Raw genomic sequence first — 16080 nt, forward strand, 5'->3', positions numbered from 1 at the left:
TTATTTAACCACACATTTAAGCATCTGGAGTTTACTAGATGAGACTGGAACTGTGACTGGAACCCAGCTCTTTGGTTAGATGAGATAAAAATAGAGCTTCTTAGAAACGAAAAAACACCAAAAGTGTTCATTTGGTGCAAAAAAATTGCAGGTTACATGTAAAAGAGCCTAATCAGCACTATGTATGCTGGAGGAATTGTAGAGGTGTTGTGTGTACTACACTACACTGCACTACACTACATTACACAACACTACACTACACAATACTATACTACACAACACTATACTATACTACATTATACTATACTAAATTACACTGCACTACACAACTCTGTACAACACAAAACAATACAACACTATACTATACTACAATATACCATACAACACTATACTAAAGTACACTACACTACACTATACAACACTACAGGACAATACAACACTGTACTAAATTACACCACACAACGCTATACAACACTACATTACAATACACTACAATACACTAAATGTACTACACAACACACTATAACACTATACAATACTTAATTACACTATACTACACTATACAACACTACATTACAATACACTATACTATACTATACTACACAACATTACACAAGGCAACACAACACAATACTATACTCTACTATACTACAATATACTATACTATACTAAATTACACTACACTACACTATACAACACTACAATACACTAAATGTACTACACAACACACTATAACACTATACAATACTTAATTACACTATACTACACTATACAACACTACATTACAATACACTATACTATACTATACTACACAACATTACACAAGGCAACACTACACAATACTATACTCTACTATACTACAATATACTATACTATACTAAATTACACTACACTATACAACACTACATTACACAACATTACAATACACAAAATATACTACACAACACTATACTATACTATACTGTGCAACACTGTACTAAATTACACCACACAGTGCTATATAACACTACATTACAATACACTACAATACACTAAATGTACTACACAACACACTATAACACTATACTATACTATACTATACTAAATTACACTACACTACACTATACAACACTACATTACAGTACACTATACTATACTACACAACATTACACAAGGCTACACTACACAATACTATACTATACTCTACTATACTATACTACACTACACTACACTATACAACACTACATTACACAACACTATACTATACTATACTAAATTACACTACACTATACAACACTACATTACACTACACTATACTACACTACACAACATTACACAAGGCTACACTACACAATACTATACTATACTCTACTATACTATACTAAATTACACCACACTACACTATACAACACTACATTACACTACACTATACTATACTACACAACATTACACAAGGCTACACTACACAATACTATACTATACTCTACTATACTATACTACACTACACTATACAACACTACATTACACTACACTATACTATACTATACTTTTTTTATGTTTTTTCTCCCAAGGACCTTGGAGTCTCTTAAGGATCCCTGTCTTCACAGACTCCTTAAAGTACCAAAAGATTTAAACCGTAAAGATAGTCTTCCAGCAGGACAGTGATCCAAAACATGTATCCAGTTCCTTCAAAAATGGTTTCAGGCTTTTTACATGTCCATCCAAGTCCCCTTACTTAAACTTCAATGGAAGCCTGGAGGGTGAGCTGAAGAAGACAGTCCACAGGAGTGTGGAGACCTTGGAGTCTGGAGGATCTGGAGTGATTCACTATTAAGGAGCAATAGTTGTGATTTTTGATTATAGAGATGTTTCACACAATCTGTATGTTTTGCTGATTATCCACAACGAACATTTTGGGTGCTAATAATTCTGGAGCTGACTCAAGATAAAAGAAAAGTACTTTACTATTCGAAAGAAGTATTTTTAATAGATTTGAATAAACATTAAGAATAAAAACTATAGGAACAATTCCAGCTGATTGGAGAAGGATTCAGGCTTTTGAGTTTACTCCTACTTTTATCTGCTTAGACTTGAAAAGCTTGAAATGGAACGAGAGAGCGTATGAGAGGTAGAATAAATGAGTGTAGATGTGGGTGGTGGGGCACACTAGGGAGATTTCCTCATTTTCTACACTCATCTCTTTTGTCTTCACTTCTCTCCTCTTTCTTTCTATAAATATCTTCTTTTTTTTGCACTCTTCATATCTGGATTTTTACATCATTGTTCTTTTGACCCGTCTTCCATTCTTTTGTTGTTGTTTTTTTCAGTATGATTAGGGGAAAAACGAATCTTGTGATCTATTGTACTTTACCATTTAAATCTCAGTCCTTCCAGGATTCTAAAGATTTTTTTTTGCTGTTACTGGTTTTTTCAAAAATTTTCAGAGTTTTTGTGATGTTTTTTGCACTAAATTGGTGATTTTTTTTTATTGAAACAGGAAACACAGGATGCTTCTTTTTAACTCCTACCAGTTAAGACACATATGTAACATAATGACTTTCTTTTTTTTGCATCTCAAGTCATGAATATCAGCGTGACTTGAGTCAAGTCGAGTCCCCCATCTCTGAGTCATTTTACTCAAGTCTGAGTCGTCTCAAGTCATGAATGTCAAGTCAAAGTCAAGTCAAGTCTTTTTTTTAATATTTGTCAAGCAAGTCTCAAGTCTCAAATTTGCGACTTAAGTCTAATTCGAGTCAAGTCATATGACTCAAGTCCCCCATCTCTTTCTCCCCATTTGACTTTCAGTATTTGTCAAACACCCTTAAAGGTAGGGTCTCCGATTTTTGAGAAATGCTTCAGAAAACTGAGTCGGGCCGAAAACTAAACAAAAATAAAAACAAACGTGTAGCCAATGAGCAGAAAGGGGCATGTCTTGTCAATATGGGTGGAGAGAGTGTTCAGTGCGCATGTGTGACATTAGCAGAAAGCAGTTTTAACATTGACATGGAGGATAAAAATAAAGAAAGAAAGCGAAGAAAGGCTTACAATAATACAAGAAGTAGGACCCGTGTTAATATAGGATCAGCTTTCCAGAGCTGGAGAGAACTGAAGGAGCGGGAAGTTGGCCGCATATTCACAGATTGGAGTTTCCCGAGTCAATAACTCCTGAGCTAAACGCTGTTACTACACAAATAACACCTCTTTACTATCGTAGTAATGTAGAGAGGCAGCTACAACCGTGTTTTGCTAGTAACAGCGTTTAGCTCAGGAGTTATTGACTCGGGAAACTCCAATCTGTGAATATGCGGACAACTTTACTTAAGACGCCGAGGCGCTTTTATCCTTCTCGATAGGTGAGTAACGTTGGTTTTGCTTTGTTTCACAGAACTAATATATGCCGTCCTTTGCATGATTATGCTTTTGTGTCATTTTTGCTTGTTTGTTTATATGCAATCGTATTGTTCTTCCCTTCAGCTATGATAAAGACACATTTCTTTCCATTAGTTGCCTGGGTTACGTATGTAAGTGTGGGGCGGAGCTATCAATACAGGGTTAGGGGCGTGTTTGTTTTGGTGATTTCAAATGTCAACATTGGCTTTCAAACATCGGAGACCCTACCTTTAACCAGAGCAAGTTACATTTTTATCTCATTTATACGGCTGAGAAATTGAGGGTTAAGGGCTTTGCTCTGGTGCCCGGTAGTGGTAGATTGGTGGACCTTGGATTTGAACTCACAGCCTTCCAATTGGTAGACAAACACCTTAACCACTAGACTACTACATCCTTTGATATAACTTTATGGTGCTGGTTAATGTTGGTGTTAACATAGTAGAATAGAAGCCTTTATTATTGTCACGTCCATTAAAGCACAGTGAGATTCTTTCTTCACATATCCCAACATTGGAGGTTGGGGTCAGATGCAAGGTCAGTCATGTTATAACAGCACTGGCGCAGAGAGGGTTATGTACCTTGCTCAAGGGCCAGCTTGATATTTTGTTCATTTCTGCATCTGTTTAGTGAGCGTCCTGAACCGAAGCCCTCTATAGCGTAATGCACAAGTGGAATATACTCTGCTATACTCTGGTACTGCTACCAATCTGTTAGTAATTCATAAATATCTAATGGTGGAAACAAGCTGAACAGCACAAATGATGTTGTAAGAAAACAATTACGCAGAGGTTTAAAGAACCTGTAGTTTATTTCTTATCTAGCCTGGACTGTAGAATCCGTAATAGTCACGTCAGGATGTTTACTGGATTTGATCTTTATGTCACAACGTCCCTTTATTTAATTTCTCACGTCTACTACTAGACCTGTAAATTCTGTGATGTGAATCCGGTGTGTTCGAGCATGGAATTCAGCAGACTGCCTGGCAGTTCAGCCTCGTCCCGGATCATTTTTGGGCCTTTGGGAATACAGCGTTCCTTACTTTCTTTGTAGTAAGTAGCTAAGTTTGTCCTGATATGAACCCTTCTTCTCATATCTTCCTTCCGTCATTAGCATAGCTTTCTAATGCAGTGTTATGAAACCAAGAAAAACATTCAACCTACTGCATGCTAATACAAAATCACTGAATATATGCATAATCATAATTTTATGATGCTTAATAGCATCAACGCGGTGCTTTGAGTCAGGTAGAGGTGACTTTTTTCTGATCAGTATGCTTTGTTTAGCCTTTGAAAGCCATGCTTAAAGCTCTGAGAGGGAAACAGATGGTCCAACAGGCGGTTTGTTCGGTGCCGATGGGATTTCGGTGAGCAAACCTTGGGCCTGGGAAAATTAAACAAAGGAGGGAAAAGGGAGGGAAAAGAAAGTTGCTTTGGAGAGACCAAAGTATTTTTTTTTAATTTAGCAGGCGTTTAGATTGGATGATTCCCAAGAGCAAGTGTACAGTGTGTGCTGAACCTGAGAGAAAAGAGCTATTTTGTAAAGAAAGGTCGTTCGGTCAGAAGATTGAGACTAGTTTTTGTTTTGTAGATTCACTTTGCTTTTCTCTCTCTCTCTCTCTTTTAGGAACAACATGCCTGGTGGCGATGTTGTCTGATAAGGAACTGACAGTAGGTAACGTCGGTGATTCCAGAGGGGTTTTGTGTGATAAAGACGGTAATGCCATCCCCCTGTCATATGACCACAAACCCTACCAGCTCAAAGAGCGCAAGAGGATCAAGAAAGCAGGTGAGTCACAAAAAAAAAGGCCAAGGATAAAATGCGTCATGTCTGGGCAATGCTACTTTGTTGCCCCTTAATGGTTACAGCGTGCATTGCATATATGATGTGAGGATGAAGGTTTTTGTTCAGTTCATTTTTCACAGTGTTTGATGGGCGAATAAATAAATGCGATATGTTTGAGTTTAATTTCTAGCTGCACAATATAATGTACATTATGTATTGAAAGAGATTAAAGCCCTGATTTAAGCTACTATTTTTTTTAAATGTGACTTGTTCTGATTGTTGATTAATTTTCTATTCCAGCAGATCTAACAGTACTTCTGGCTGTTTCACATTATTTAATGTAGCTATTAAAGGACAAAATATGTGTATTTTTTAATAAATAAACAGCTGTATAAGTGGCTTTGCTGGTATAAGAGGAATAAAACACTACATGCTGTTGTGGGAAAATAATCACGTTTAATGATTCTTCTAGAACAGCACACTCTATTGGGTTTTAGTCCTTACGAAACCTTCGAGGCGGTGGACCGAAATAGCTGAACTATTAATAACAAAGTAGTGTCACCATTAGGAAACAGCATCAGTGCTTTCAGGAATGTTGTCTTACAAGTCTTGAATAATGTGAGGTTGATAGTACGCAACCGTTCAAAACATACATTTGAAAAGTTTATGGAAAGTGTTTAACTTTGTCCTGGTGTTCATGTGTAAGATCCTTTTTGATTTTCAGAAGCATATAAAAGGTTGCACCAAGCTTAATGATGCACCAACCTGTGTATTTGATAGACTGGGGTGAATTAGTGCTTGTGTAAATACGCTTAACACTCGCAGCTCATCAATACGCTGTACTAATATTTCACCTGGATGCTTTTTAATGCTCATAACATCCAAAGGTAACAAGATAAGATTTATTACACATTTATTAAAGAGTTTAATAATAATATTAATCTCATGCATGGTCCTGTTTTTATTGTACGTTATCGTACATTCTTGTTACAGATTTGAGGCTCTTAAATATTACATTTACATTAAAAGTTTTAAAGACCTGTATAAAGATCACCTTTTCTCAAGTTTTTCCACTTTGTCCTCTGAAATGAATCTCCCGGCTGCTCATTTATTTCGCTACTTTCAGGTTCAGCACTGTGCTTCATCTCTCTTCCCTTCCCATCCTTTACTTCCTAATACTTTGGGAAGAGCTGCTGTCTCTTAAGCCCAACAAGAAATCTATTATAATAGCACACACATATAATAACACTGTAATAACACATATAATAACACTGTAATAACACACACATATAATAACACATATAATAACACTGTAATAACACACACACACATATATATATATATATATATGTATATATATATATATATATATATATATATATATATATATATATATACATATATATATATATATATATATATATATATATATATATATATATATATATATATATATATATATATATATAAAAACAGTTAAGGGATTTAGACATCTATTCAACAGCTAAAATTCAGAGGTCTTGGGAACAGGAGCTAGGAATAACTTTTTCAGGTCAGCATGTATTCGCTCCAGCACACTAATTCAGTTTAAGGTATTATACAGGGTTCATTATTAAAGGTCTCGTTTATCCGAAATTTATCCACAGATAACCGATCAATGTGAGTGGTGTCACGGTACCCCAAGTAATCTTGGTTACATGTTTTTCTCCTGCCCTAGACTTCACAACTTCTGGAGCTAGTATTCCACGATTCTCTCCAAAGTTCTTAGAATTCAGGTTCATATGGATCCCTTCTTAGCTGTATTTGGACTTCCGGTTAACTGACCCTGCTCACTCTGATATATTGATATGTACTTCACTTGTGGCTAGACGGTGCATTTTACTTCTCTGGAAAACCTCTAAAGCACCTTCAGTCTCTGTGTGGCTCCAGAATGTGATGTCATTGCGTAAACCGGAAAAGATAAAGTTTTCATCCAGGGGTAATTCTGAAAAATTTCACCATAAATGTGGCTCTTTCATGGATTATTTTAAATCGCTACAAACTCTACCATGTGATTGATTCTACCCATCCCCCCCCCCTACTTTTTTTTTAATTTAATTTTTATTTATTTATTTATTTATTTATTATTGCATGTGTTTTCTGTCTCCTGTATATGCCTTTTTTTTCTTTACTCACTGTTTGTGTTTTAAAATAACAAAAATTTAAGGGGAATACCTGTAAACTGTTTGTACATGACTGTTTGTGATACTTCCTCAATAAAAAGATTGGAAAAAAAATATATATATATATTACATTTACCAGACACTCTTATCCAGAGTGACTTACATTTTTATTTCAGTTTATACACCTGAGCAATTTAGGGTTAGGGGCCTTGCTCAGGGGCCCTTCAGTGGACCTGGGATTCAAACCAGTGATCTTCCGATCAGTAGTCAAACACCTTAACCACTGAGCTACCACATTCCTAAACCACCAACCCTACACTATTGTGTAGTAGTTCTGTACATAAAGATTAATATAAGGTTATAATAGAGTGTCACACAGCTAGTAATTTCTCACAGGAATAGCGTAAATACAGCAGCAACCAACAAATTAGAACAAGATTAATGGTTTCAGGAGTTTTCCTCTAATCCAGATCAATGGCTTGAACATTTCATGTTTCTTCTCACTCCCAGGTGGATTCATTAGCTTCAACGGCTCATGGCGCGTGCAGGGAATCCTGGCTATGTCTCGATCTCTGGGCGACTACCCGCTTAAGAAGCTAGACGTGGTCATCTCTGAACCTGACATCGTGACATTTGACCTGGAAAAACTGCAACCCGAGTTCATGATTCTGGCGTCGGATGGCCTGTGGGATGCCTTCAGTAACGAGGAGGCCGTGCGCTTCATCCGTGAGCGCCTCGATGAGCCACATTTCGGCGCCAAGAGCATCGTCCTGCAGGCGTATTACCGTGGCTGCCCAGACAACATCACAGTCATGGTGGTTAAATTCAAAAAGAGTGGCACCAAAGCGCCCGAGCAGTGAACCCCGTCCGATACATACTAATAATATATTCAGCATTATCGGTATGACTTCCAGTCTATTCGAATATATTATTGGCTCATATGTAAAGATGCAAAAGGAAAACCATGTCATGACTATTTTTGGAGCAAGAACTGTTTATAAAATAAAGTCAAATTAAAGTCAACTCATCATCAATCATTCCATTATGAAACGTTCCTAAATTCGTTGTTTAAAATAGTGACTGGGGTGAGAAACTTTATGAAAAGCTACAGCTTGTGTAATGGAGTAACAGATTCAAGGGTTCATAACTTCTTAAAATTGCCTCATCTTCATTTATTTATGTTAGAGAATTATTCAGGAATTACTATGATATGAAAGTGAACAATTTATGACCAGGGTGTGGGATATAAAGTGTTTAAATTATGACAGATTTTACAGGACGGTTCACGCAGCCTCCAGTAGAATTCGTTCTGACATCGATAATTTCCTAAGGCAAGACACCACAGGTCATAAAAAAAAAAAATTATCAAAACAGAAAAAAGGTTCTGCGTTTACTCGGTAATCGTGTTATATGAAATCATGAAGAAGTCTTACAGCGCAACCACATCATCATACTATCTTCGCGCATACATGTTCATCACTATCCCTAATCAGATGCTACTCACAGATATAGTAAAAAAGTCCCAAATATTTCACTATTGTTGAATTCGCATTCAATTTTATACTGAAAAAAAATGGTGTAAAATATGTTTTATAGCGCTGCACGCTAGCTTCTTGATTAGCAATGCAAAAAACTTTTGAAAATGTCTTTATTATTATAACAACATTTTAATTCTAACATTAAAAGGCTGCTTATTATTTAGGGATTTTGTTTAGTCTGTAAATTCATGGATATTAAATTATACAAAGTTTCAGATGCATAAATGAAAATAATGCACAGAAAGTTCAAGTACAAAAAAAACACTTCAGCCTCAGAATACCAGCAACAAGCGAAGATAAATCGTGATACGTGTTGTTTAGTTCACTTGTAGTGTCTTGTCTTCTGTTCTATTCATTTGAACTAAAACCGATCTAGGACACCATTTTGTGATCTGGAAACACCTTCTATTCAAAGAATAACTAGTATAAAGTTCTCAAAACATCATTTTAACATTGTTTTTACTTTATCCATTCTGTTTGTCTGGTTAGCCGTAAGTATAATAGCGAATTCACGATATTATTGAACTAATATAGTGAAGAGATCATAAGTTCCTGTTATACTGTACCACAGTGTTGTGGAGTTCTCTAATCTGATTGGTCAAAAGCAGCCCTGGTTCCAGTTAATTACATTAAGTGTGGGCTGGCAAAAATAAGTCGGAGATGGGGGACTCGAGTCAAGTCAGACTTAAGTCGCAAATTTGAGATTTGCTTGAAAAATATTGAAAAAACTTGACTTGACTTTGACTTGACATTCATGACTTGAGACTTGACTCGGACTTGGGTTAAATAACTCAGAGATGGGGACTCGACTTGACTCGAGTCAGACTTAAGTCGCAAATTTGAGACTTGAGACTTGCTTGACAAATATTAAAAAAAGGCTCGATTTGACTTTGAATTGACATTCATGACTTGAGACTTGACTCGGACTTGAGTTAAATGGCTCAGAGATGGGGGACTCGACTTGACTCGAGTCAGACTTAAGTCGCAGATTTGAGACTTGCTTGACAAATATTGAAAAAAAACTTGACTTGACTTTGACTTGACATTCATGACTTGAGACTTGACTCGGACTTGAGTTAAATAACTCAGAAATGGGGACTTCACTTGACTCGAGTCAGACTTAAGTCGCAAATTTGAGACTTGAGACTTGCTTGACTTGCAAAGACTCAACTTGACTTTGACTTGACAGTCATGACTTGAGACTTACCTGTGACTTGCACATGTGTGACTTGTACCCAATATTGGCTGTGATGGTTATTCAAATCGCTAACCGCCTGGACTGGGGCTGAAATAGCTGAGAGATGGTCTGCTTTGGGGCACTTGTTGAGGACTGAGGAGGAGCAGTGCTAGTGGAGGGTAAACTGGAATTAGCTGTACTGTATCCTCTGATGTACTAGCAGCTAGTATCACTTTATAGGTTTGAGATACAGCGAACAATACATCATGTTGTAACGACGGTCGAATAAATGTAATAAAATTTAATGTCGGTCAAATTACAAGCATCAATTAACTGCTGCACAGCAATCACATATCGAGAAAAGTAGGTAAACTTTAAAAAAAACAAAAAAGTAAGTACTGAGCCAGAGGCTGTAAGTGACAGTAGCATGAGGCGAGGGGTTTAAACTGTTCTGTGCCGTGGGGGCGGAGCTTTGTGTGGGGCTGCAGACAGATCAGTGTCCATTGGTTGTAGACTGCTCAACCAATCAGAAGTTAGAAATCATGCTGTGTTATTTTTTTCCTTTGGATAAAATAAAAAAAATTCTAACTTCGATTGGGTAGGCAAGACCACCCCTGCCCAATGAAAGAGTGTTTGTTATTGATTTATACCGCTGGTCTATACAGATGGAATTCTAATTAGATTAGGCTTATATTAATGTGCTTGTCCTGATATTTCACAGTAACAGCTGATTCACAAGGACTTGTAAGGCTGATAATATAATATTTATTTGTACAATCAGATCTATAACAAAGTATTTAACAAAGAAAAACGTCAATCGTCGATGCTGAAACGGCAAAGTTTTATGTAACACGATGTTTACTTAACATTAATGGAAGGAGTCTACAGTGTCAGTGCGCTTTCTGGTTTCTCTGTATCATGACAGATTTTTTTGTCTTATTAAAAACAAATGTGTTGGTGAGGGAATGACTGTTTATATTCATAGCAAATTCTAAATAATTTGATATATTTTAGGTTGTGTTTTTATTGAAAAATCATTAACAGTGAAGGTGGAGACATCGTCCTAATACTCTGTCTGGGATTTGTTTTTTAATGCCTTATAATGTGTGTGTGCTATAATTTTTAACAGGCAATGCTTGCTTTGGTAAATTTGTCTGTAATTCTTACTCTGTCTAATCTTGTGCTTTGGCCCCAAAACAATAAAGGAAAATTTGTTCGAAAAATTAACGTATGTTATTATATACAGTTCTAGAGATGATGCACCTTAGGTTCATTTTGATCCTGATTCAGTCTCAATCCTAAGGAGTGCAGCTGTAACACTCGTCGAAAGCAAGTGCGGAAACTAATATATAACCCGTATCACGTCAGAAAAAAAAAAGTTCTTGTCGCCTTATTTTTAAAAAAAAAACTTTCTTGTCGCCTTTTTATCATTATATTATTTTCTCATTTCTGTTGCTTCACCCAAATGTTAAACTTTCATAAAGTGTTGTCATGCACATCAAATGTAAATATGATATTTTGCATATTTGAGTCTCGTTGAGACAGACTAATAACCTGAATGTACATATTCTCTATCTTATTAACCACAATTCCAATAATATAAAAAAAAAGAAAATGCATCAAATTCTGGTTTATTAATATCTGATGATATTTAATATCTAATAGCTTTACATGTGCTGCTTTGTTAATTTTTTTGTTTGTTTTTTTGTTTTTTTAAGCTGTCTGTTACCACAGAATACAGTACGGTTTAATGTAAAATGTTTTTTGTTGATTTAAAAAATCTGTTTAAAAAAAAATGTGTGTGAATTTAAGGGAAAATGAAAATGTAACAATAAAAAGTGCAAGAATGAAAGACAAAATTTCTCCACGTATTAGGTGGGTTTCATGTGTAATAATTACGCTATCCAATGTTACCTAGAATAGAAAGGTTCCCTTTTTTGAGTCTGGTCCCTCTCATGGGTTCTTCCTCATTTCCTTGTCACTGTCGCCTTAGAGTTGCTTATTAAGGATCTGAATCGAAAGATCACTATTAAGCTGCTTGTGGCAATGTCTGATCTTAAAGGTGCCGTTATATGTAGATGCGATCCAAGCAGAGCAAACAAAAAATAATCTAAATTTTGTCGGTCAATTTTGTGCTCAGGTCTTCATCTGCGAACATTTGAAGACTTCGGAAGGAAGGAATTAGTGTTAAGTCTGTAATGAACTTGGAAGTGACCTGTTCCTCAGGAGCTCTCGGTTTCACGATTCCTCTCGACTACAAACTGTTGTAGAAGGACATTATTTACATTAACTTATTATTATTTTCTGTCCAGTGTCACCCAAATGAGGATGAGGTTCATGTCTGAGTCTGGTTCCTCTCAAGGTTTCTTCCTCATATTATCTCAGGGAGATTTTCTTCATGACCGTCACCTCAGGCTTAATCGTTATGTAAAGCTGCTTTGAGACAATGTCAATTGTTAAAAGTGCTATGCAAGTAAATGGAATTGAATTTATTATACTACATAACATTATTATTATAGAGATTATGACATCATCCTTGCTACAGAATCAACAAGAAAATTCAGATTCAATATCGATGAACTTAACTTGGATTACAACAATCAAGTTCATCCCAAAGGGGCTCAGTTTTTTTTATTTTTTTTTTACATTTATGGTATTTAATAGACACCCTTATCCAGAGCGACTTACATTTATCTCATTTATACAGCTGAGCAACTGAGGGTTAAGGGTCTTTCTCAGGGGCCCAAGAGTGGCAGCTTGGTGGCCCAGGGATTCAAACTCACAACCTTCCGATCAGTAGTCGAAAACCTTAACTACTGAGCTACCACATCCCTTAACCACGCTAAAGAAATGTTGTGTATAAATATTTCATGGGCCAAGACAAGTTAAAACTTACTTCCAATCACCATAATTCAGAAGTGGCGTCACAACACAGGTTATTTGCATTGATCGACGTCCACACGTCTGCCTAACAGGCAACACTTACCGGACAGTCCATGAACCCAATCTGCCTTGAGATAGAGATGCAGGCTGCTGGGGGTGGTGTAACGGTTCGGGGAATGTTTCCTTTGCACACTTTAGACCTGTAAATATCAATCAGTCATGGTTTGAATGCCACAGGCTATTTACGTATTGTTGCTGACCCTGTGCATCCCTGAATGACCACAATTTACCATCTTCTCATTGTTACTTCCAGTATGCTTGTGCACCATGTCCCAAAACAAAAGTCGTCTCAGCTTTGATTAAGACGGTGAGCTCAATCTTCTTCGCTGCCTTTCCCAGTCACCGGATTTGAATCCAATAGAAACCCTTTGGGATGTGATAAAACAGGAGATTCTCAGCAGAAAATAACAGTACACTTGTTCAACATTGATCGTAATCTCAAAGCTCTGCTAAACTAACAACAGCTTGTTTAATCCACACGAAGGGAGCAGGGAGGCTCTGTCACTATTAGTAGTGTGCTCTAATAAAATGATTTATAGACGTACTGTATATATATACTTATGAATGTTGCTTTGAATAGTTTGCGTGAAATTATGACGCGTCATACTCCCAAAATCAGTTCCTAAATTATCTATGACATCAGCTTGTGCTAAGAGGACTTTGTCACCCCAGTATTAATACTTGTTTGGAGTAATGTTTCATGCCAACAGGAACAGAAGCACATGCTGGCTGTAAAGGGAGTTCCACAAGTTCCTCAAGTGCTTGTGAAATATGAGTCACATGTTACCTCAGAGTGACAGTGTCATCTTCGGGAACTGGACAACAGTTTACTCAAACTACGGTCAGATCGAGGGAATCTCTGCGTGAATGAACATAGAGATATTTGACTCCTTACCTTATTTGTATGATTGTGGATTGGCTGCACTGTATAAGAAGACAACAAGAGCAAGAGCACGCATCCATTTAGAAGAGACAGCTACAGCGAGGACTGTTGGACAACACACATTCCAAGTAGGATCTGGTCTACTCTATTGCTAAATCTTTAAACTGCGTGCACTGACCTACGATTGTTCAGTAGCTTTAAACACAATGGGACTGCATGGCTCTAAATTTCCTCCAGAAGTTCGGATTCTAATGCTGGGCCTCGATGGATCTGGAAAGTCCACCCTGCTCTACAAGCTGAAATACAACGAGGCCGTTGTGACCGTTCCCACCGTTGGATTCAACGTGGAGATGCTGGAGACCAAAGACAAGGGCTTTGTGCTGACTGTGTGGGATGTCGGGGGCCAGCATATGATGAGGGTGCACTGGGAGCACTACTATGAGGACACAGCCGGTTTGGTGTTTGTGGTGGACAGCAAGGACAAGATGCGGATGGCCGAGGCAAAGCAGGAACTAGAGAAGATCCTGGGGAATAAGAGTCTGAAAGGCCTTCCGTTGATTGTGCTAGCCAACAAGCAAGACTTGCCAGGAGCCGCAAGTGCCGGAGATGTGGCAGAGATCTTGAACTTGAAGGAGATTTGTGGCAACAGACACTGGTTTCTTCAGTCATGTTCTGCCAAGACCGGTGCCGGTTTGGAGGAGTGCTTCAGGATGATGGCTCACTTTCTTAAGACTGCAGGAACAGAAGGAGAGGAATATTTACAGGGAGGAAGGAAAACATTTAAAGCGAAGACACAGCAGGATTACTGGTGAATTGAATTATTGTTAAAATCAATGGACAAAAGTTACAGTAACATGCCAGGAATATGCCTTCACAGAGACACAACATTTCTCCTTTAATTTCTTACCTATCTGTAAATATGGGAAGAAATAACAGCTTCTTTGCACTATGTTCTGCACTTTATTTTTCGAATAACTAATTATTACAATTTACAAAATGACGCTCCTATATTCTTACCTGTAAAAATGGATTTGTTCAGAATCTTTTTTAATGTCTTTATTCTTTTCACTATTCCATTCATAGGTTCTGTTTGGAAATGAAATTTTTCTGTAAATGTTTTTTTTTTTAAATCTATTTATTTGTACATTTTTAAACACCAGTATTGTTAGTGTGTAGTAATTATCTTTGTATACATTCCGTGTATACATGTTAAATGCAAATAAATAAGTCAAATGAATTGGAAATTAATTTGAACAACAAAAAAAAAATGTATATAAGTAAATATGCTAAACATTAAATAATAAAATAATAATTATATTTTAGAAGTTTATGTCAGTTTCAAAGCCAAAACCAAGCCCACAGTCTTGTACAATGATATAAATATAGATATAACAATTTATTTATCTTCAGTAACCTCTTTGGTTCACAATGAATCCAGAGACTCTCTAGGGAACATCAGTAGAAAGGTGGGAATACAACAAAGATAAGATGTCTATCACATGGCACCATGCACACACACACACACACACACACACACACACACACACACACACACACACACTCCTCTACATCTATAATCTTTGTATAAAAGGAAGAACAGCTTTAAACTCATACTGTTGCTGGTAACTATTAAGCTGTGGGTTAGCAACATTGAGCCGCATCATACCACCCAGTCCTAACAGCATGTTTATCATGTTTTACTGCTTGCGTAATACATAATCATTGTTAGATTAATTAATCATGTGATAAACAGTGCTGTGGAGGGAGTAGATTCTTTATTCAGCAGGCATGTTACACCATAACGATTCCAGCACTCAGAATCGAGAACGCAGCCGTATTTATTTACACTTGACCTTGACTTAATCAATAGATGCTTACACTGATGGGCCTTTGAGCAAGACTCTTAACCCTCATCTGCATGCGTCATCACAATTATGAGTATCTTTGGGTAAAGAACATCTGCCAGCTGAAGAATTATAAATCTGAAACAAGAATGTTAGCTACCTGGAGCCGAGACTGAGAAAACTGGCCAGAAAATCATTACAAAATACCTTTTCCATGTGTTTTAAATTAGCATTTTAATTTATATATCTATTATGAAAAACTTTCAAGAACTAGAACTAGAAATGTTTTTTATAATAAATAATTTTTAATTTATAACTGCTATTCAGAAGATAATCTCATACATTTAAGACACTCATATATGTACATATTTCTTAAAATAGC

At 36.7% G+C, this 16080-nt stretch overlaps 2 protein-coding genes across 2 annotated transcripts in view; both read left to right on the forward strand.

The window, feature by feature from the left end:
• The window catches only part of ppm1lb (protein phosphatase, Mg2+/Mn2+ dependent, 1Lb), a 76239-nt gene extending 64352 nt beyond the window's left edge, over positions 1 to 11887 (forward strand). The window contains exons 3-4 of the mRNA XM_060875008.1: positions 4993 to 5154; positions 7824 to 11887. Of these exons, the coding sequence (XP_060730991.1) occupies positions 4993 to 5154; positions 7824 to 8173 (512 nt within the window). The 3' untranslated portion in view covers positions 8174 to 11887. The remainder of the gene's footprint in view (positions 1 to 4992; positions 5155 to 7823) is intronic.
• A 1921-nt stretch (positions 11888 to 13808) lies between these two features.
• On the forward strand, positions 13809 to 14851 carry LOC132840448 (ADP-ribosylation factor-like protein 14). Its single transcript, XM_060862145.1, has one exon. The coding sequence runs from the start codon at positions 14061 to 14063 to the stop codon at positions 14664 to 14666; it is 606 nt and encodes a 201-aa protein (XP_060718128.1). The 5' UTR covers positions 13809 to 14060; the 3' UTR covers positions 14667 to 14851.
• Positions 14852 to 16080: the final 1229 nt, after the last annotated feature.

Source organism: Tachysurus vachellii, chromosome 1 (assembly GCF_030014155.1).
Source record: "Tachysurus vachellii isolate PV-2020 chromosome 1, HZAU_Pvac_v1, whole genome shotgun sequence".
NCBI classification, from domain to species: Eukaryota; Metazoa; Chordata; class Actinopteri; order Siluriformes; family Bagridae; genus Tachysurus; species Tachysurus vachellii.

Coding starts and splice junctions, on each gene's coding strand:
- LOC132840448 (XM_060862145.1), top strand. CDS start 14,061: ATGGGACTGCATGGCTCTAAATTTCCTCCAGAAGTTCGGATTCTAATG.